At 32.3% G+C, this 6327-nt stretch overlaps 1 protein-coding gene across 3 annotated transcripts in view; it reads left to right on the forward strand.

The window, feature by feature from the left end:
* WAPL (WAPL cohesin release factor) overlaps positions 1-2483 on the forward strand; it is a 66550-nt gene extending 64067 nt beyond the window's left edge. For all 3 annotated transcript variants that reach the window (XM_016142787.2, XM_016142786.2, XM_016142789.2), the window contains exon 19: positions 154-2483. In XM_016142787.2, coding sequence (XP_015998273.2) covers positions 154-219 — 66 coding nt within the window. In that variant the 3' untranslated portion in view covers positions 220-2483. The remainder of the gene's footprint in view (positions 1-153) is intronic.
* The last annotated feature ends 3844 nt before the right edge of the window (positions 2484-6327 follow it).

The raw sequence follows: 6327 nt of genomic DNA on the forward strand, positions 1-6327 counted from the left end.
TTATCAAAACCATAATTTAATCTCAAGTGTGTTTTGAGTCAGTGTTCAGTTTAGGAAAGCCAAAAAAATTTAAGCTTTAATATAATACTTTTTAAAATTTGTAAAATAGTAACTGTTACTTCCTTTCTACCTGCCCCACCCTCCTCTTTTCAGTGTGCTGTTGGAACCACAGGCCAGAAATCTATCTCTAGAGTGATTGAATACTTGGAACATTGCTAGCTGCTTTACCTTTGCTTCAGGTGCTCGGTAATGCTGGAGCTATTCTTAGACAAAGAAAAGTCATGAAAGAAGTCCTTGAAGATACACCAAGAACATTCATCAGTATCATTCACGTTTGGATTTTTAAGGCCTCCTGATTTCTTCGTCATGCATTCTGCATTTGCTAAATGACAGTTACTACATCAATCTGCAACTATCAAAAATGAGGGAAAAGGTTCAGGCTGTTAATTCCATGCAGTATTTAAATACACTTATTTTGGCAGAGTTTATACTCTCCCCTTGTTCTCTTGCTTTATTCTGGGCAAGTTTTAAGGGGAAAATTTGTGCTGCTGTTAGTGCAACTGCTGTGTATGTTGAGCCACTGTTGTCATGCCAGCCAGGTGCAAAGGCAGCTTAGCTACTGAGGTATCGAATGTTCTGAGGACATTCTAGACAACAGCTTAGTTCCTTTTTCAGGCTCATTTGCTTTTGCTTTTTTGTTGAATGATTCCAATCGTAAATAAAGCTTTTAATAATTTTGTGAAATTTTTTGTTGTTGTTCCCTGAACTACTGTCTATATTTAAAATTAGATGGAATCCAAAGACACAAGGGATTAATAGCATATTTTTTTATTCTTAATTTGATTTGTTTGGGTTGTCAAACTGTTTTTCACTTTTCAGACCATGTTCATTATGATACCATCATGAGTCATAGCTTTAGACTTAAGAAAACAAATGACAGTTTGAGGGACTATTATATAAGATGATGTGCCCTGTTAAAGGATGAAGCAAAATAGACAAACCCAGGGTAGTTTATGTTTAATGCTAGGGGAGGCTCTTGAAACATTGTTTTAAGGGAGAACTCTCTAGATATATTTTCTAATGCTCAGTACAATAAATATAAGGAAGCTAAAACACCAATGTGGAATTCATGTTTCCAGATAACGTGTATATTCTATAGAGTGACAGGATCAAATGCATAAACGCAAAGCCTTAAATTGCTGGTGTAGAAAAAGGTCTTTTTTTTTTCCCATTCAGATCCTTAGTTCATAGAGCAGTGTGTTGTTTGGAAAACAGTCATGGAACACACAAAACACATTTTATATATTTAATTTCACAACATTGCAAAATTTTTGTGTTATTGTTCAGACCACTCGTTATACATTTTTTTTCTTTTAATTGATTGGGTCTGAATACAGGCTTTCCAGAGATCTGTTTCATTAATACTTTTAAATACCTTTCAGGTAGTTATATCATGTTTCTTCATTGGATTTGTAAAACTTGAAGCCATAAAAATATTAGTTTGGTGTGTACTGGGGAAAATAGCTAAAAGTCTAATTTTTACTCATTTAGACTTTGTTATTTCCTTGTATAAAGTGACAAATCGGGGCTCTTGTATCAGTGCCAGCTGTAATGTTTTTTAATGCAGTGGCTGCCTTCTAATGTCTTCCTATTTTTGATAATGCAGATTGTTGGGAAATCTATAAGGAAGTAACTGGTTCCAGGCAAACTGTTTTCTTCTTCCTCTTACCCACCCCGACCCTACCCATCACCTTTTGAGAGCATAGTATGCCAGTGTAATTTGGGAAAGACTTAGGTTGTATTTGCCCTGAGCTTAGTGAACTCTTTTTAAAACCATATCGATAAATGAAATCCATAAAATTGAATTAGATATATTTTAATTATTTTAAAATACATTGATATTTATTAATAATTGGATTTAGGAAAAGGAACAGATTTTTGGTAAAACTGACTTGTGGCAGGTGGTAAGAAATATTATTAAAACATTTGAATGAGAACAATCAGGGCGAACTACATTTTTCTGTTACACTGGTAATCATTTGAGAATTGATTTACCTCAGTGTTTAACAGTTTTTGTTTTGTTATTTAAATATAATACTAATTGTCAAGCACTGATAGAGATGCAGATTTTGGGGGTGGTTGTGGGGGAGAAAACACCTCACCAACTGCAGTGCATTTGTGTGTTTTTAACCCTCAGAGAACTCTGCATTATAGGGTACTTGAGGCTGACTTACAAATTAAAGTTTTAAAGTAACCTTTTTTTCCATTGTAAATATTTCTGTAAATACTACCAATTGGAAATTAGAACAGTAGAGTACTTTTCTGAATCCAATCTTATTTTTATTTTATACAGTATTTCTCAGCTGTGATCTTTGGAGCAAAAGCCAACGGCAGGAAAAAAATAGTTTGTACCAGTTTCATGAAGTATGTCTTTGGGTTTTGTAAATAATTTTAACTCAAATAAAATTGCTACTTTCAATACACATGTTGTCTTTAACATAAGTCTATTTGAACTGTTGTGGAGGAAGTCTCATGATACAGCCGACTACTGGGAAACACGAAATGTCACTTAAGTGATTTTCACATTTTCAACATAAACATAAAAATTTAACCAATTTTTGTTAAATGTGTGTACTTTTCCATGTTTTTAATCATACTTAAGAATGTCAACTCTCAGTAGCTCAGGTTCATTAAGGATAGTGGTTTTCTGATTATGTAATTAGGCCCTCAGTGTGTTTACTAAGTTGCTTTAGTCTTGCCTCTCTGAATATACCCCAAAATCTCTTTGTTTTTACAGCTGCTTTCTAGATTTTTCAGTTTGTTATTAGCTGTCAACCTTTAGGTTTCCTGCATTTACTACAAGTGGATTCCTCAACCTTCTTTTCACCTCTCCTTGGAGTTCCAATCTACTCTCTCCTTTTACATAAACACAGCATAAACATTTAAAAGTGAAGGCTATGAATATAGAAAGACTTAAATCGCACACATGAATTTTGAATATTAGTGCTGATGTTTATTTTATTGACTGAGCAAATTTCTGAATTTATACCCTGTTTACTCAAATAAAATGTCCTTACCTCAGGGTTGTGAAAATTAAGACAATGCAATGTGACGCATAGTGTTCCAAACTTAGGTCTTACTAAATGGTAGCTTTTACCAAACACTTCTGTTTTTACTCTGTTGGGAAATATAAATGTTCTAAACTTTAAACGGAATACTGTGACTATTTCAGACACTTGGAATAATTAATGCCTTTCATATTGCTGAGGTCATTGAATTTGATTTACTTTAACAGCAAATCTCTAAAAGTGTTTCCAAAATTGGTATTGTTAGTATCTTGGTAGTGACTAATAAAGCCGCGGGGAGATGGAACAAACTTCAGTGATCATTTAAACACAGCCCTTAGATTTTTTTCTTACATTAGAAGATAGGACCAAAAAAGGTTTGCATAATTCACTGTCAGTTAATGGTCTTCTGATAGTGGATGTATAGATTGATAACTTTATATAGAAAGTCTTTAAACTGAACAAAGAATTTGAAAAAAATACCATTCAAGGTTTTGGTCAAACCTTTTTCCTTAGCTTTTGTGTTTGCAGTTTGACCTTATTTTTTCCTTTGCCTTTAGTATTGGAGAGATGGGTAAGCCTCATAGAAAATTATTTGAGCAGTATTAACTTTTCTGCCTTATCAATAAGTTTAAGATTGATAGTGAGTATATTTGAGTGGTAGATTATTATTCCCTTTTAGATAAAAGGCAGATCATCAAACTAAAAAACAGAGAAACACACTAATGCAAATATGCAAACAGTTTGAAAGAAAGGGATGGTCAAAAGATATACCATGCAAACTAAAGTTGAAGTGACTATATATCAGTAAGAAAACAATTATGTCTATGCACCTCGTAGGACTTTTAAGATTAATAAGAAAAAGGGAGAGACAAATCACAATCATAATTTGATATTTTAATGCCCCTCAGGAATTAAGATGTATTTTTAAAAATAAGATCTGAATGACATCAACTACCTTAACCTAACATTTATGGGACACTACACTTAACAGTTTTTCGGATGCACATGAAAGTTTCACCAAGATAAATCACATAATGGAGCATCAAACAAGTCTCAGTAAATTTAAGATGAGTTAAGCCTTGGCCACAGGAATTAGGAGTCAATACAGTATATTATCTAGAAAATCATTTGAAAATTAAAAACATCTATATAATCTATGAATCAAAAAATCAAGGGAAGTTAGTATTTAAGCTAAATGACAAAATTTGTGAGATGCAGCTGAAGCAGTGCTTGGAGAAAAATAAGCTTTAAATGCTTTGGAAGAAAGCGTAAAATCAACTATCTGAATTTCTACTTGAAGAAGCTAGAAAAAGTTAAACAAAAATATTTTACCAATCCAAAATTTGGTTCTTTGAAAAGTTAATAATATTAATAAACACTTAGCAAGAACAATCAAAAAAGAGAAGTTAGAAATTACCGATGTCAGGAATGAGATGAAATATCTACAGATTCTACAGACTTTTAAAAGAATAATGAACAACTTAAGCCAGTAAGTTTTACAACTTAGGTGAAATGAACAAATTCCTTGAAAAAGAAAACTTAGAAGACTAACAAGAAATAGAAAACATGATTTGCCCTATGTCTATAAAAAGCAGTTTATAATTTAAAACCTCCCTACAAATAAAAGTCCTGTCCTAGAGAATCACTGGTGTGTTATAAAATATTTAAGAAAGAATATCAAATATCAATCAAATTGACTTACTGATAAAGCAGAAAAGGGACTGCTCAAATAACTGTGAGGCTTACCCACACATTCCCAATACTAAAGGCAGACAAACAAAAAAACAACTATAGACCAGCATATCGTTAATATAGATGCACTAACAAAATATTAAAATTCATTATATATAAAATGGATAGTAAATGGGGCTTATCAAAGTACAAGCTTGGTTAACATTCAAAAATCAAGATAAACAAAGGACAAATTACATGACCATCTCGTTACAGAAAATGTGTTCGACAAAATGCAAAACACATTCATGCTTTAAAAAATGCCAACTGTCAGCAAACTACAAGTAAGAACTACCTTAATCAGATAAGGAGCATATATGAAAAGTGCAATCACCAATGTATAATAATTCTAAGCACGAAAAGGTAGCTGTCCAATATCAACACTTTAAAGCAGAATTGACAGGCTGACCTAAAATTCACATGGAAATGCTAAGGACATTAAAGTAGTCAAAATAATCCTGAAGAATAACAAAGCTGGAGAATAGACACTATTGAACTTTTAAGTTTCACTATAAAGCTACAATAGTCAAAACAATGTTAGCATAAGGACAAACCGGATGTGCACAAAAAAGAGCCTAGAAGAAGAACTACACATACATGGTCAATTGACTTGGCAGAAGCACCAAAGCAATTTAATGTAAAAAGGATTGTGTTTTTAATGAATGGTTCTGAAACAACTGGTTATCTATTAAAAACAAAAAATTTGACCTCTACTTCATGCCAACACAAAATTTAGTTCCAGATGGATCACAGATTGAAATGTGAAAGCTAAAACTATAAAGCTTTTAAAAGAAAGAACATCTTCATGAATTAGGGATTGGCAAGTTTTTAGATAAGATACAGAAAACAACCATTAAGGAAAAAACCGATTAGACGAAGTCAACTTCTGTTCATCAAAAGACACCATTAAGAGAATGAAAGGGAAAGCCTCAGACTGGGAGAAAATATTCACAAATTATATGCTTGACAAAGGACTTGTATCCAGATTACATAAAGAAATGCAACTCAATAATAAAAAGCAAACAATCCAATTTTAAAATGGGCAAAAATCTTGAATAAGTACTAAAAGGATAATATATGAATAGTGAACACATGAAAAAATGTTCAACATCATTAGTCATTATAGAAATGCAAATCTATATAGTCAGTAGATCAGCTAGAATTCAAAAGAGGATAATACTAAATATCGGCGCAAATGAGCGACTGGAACTTTGTCAAGTTTGTTGGGAATGTAAAATCATAACACCACTTGGGAAAATTTTTAGTAATTCCTTGTAAAATTAAAGATAACCTGTCCTTCAACTCAGCATTCCTATTTTATCTAGGAGAAATTAAAACATTCAACAGAAGAACTTGTGAAGAAATGTTCCTAGCAATTATATTAACAGCCAAATACTGGAAACAACCCAAATGTCCACCAACGGCAATGGATAAACAAATTATGATATATTTATGCAATAGCATACTACTTAGCAGTAAATAGGAATGAACTCTTTCAATCAACAAACGATGTAGATAAATCTCATAT

The sequence above is a fragment of the Rousettus aegyptiacus genome, unplaced genomic scaffold, assembly GCF_014176215.1.
Source record: "Rousettus aegyptiacus isolate mRouAeg1 unplaced genomic scaffold, mRouAeg1.p scaffold_m13_p_6, whole genome shotgun sequence".
Taxonomy (NCBI): Eukaryota; Metazoa; Chordata; class Mammalia; order Chiroptera; family Pteropodidae; genus Rousettus; species Rousettus aegyptiacus.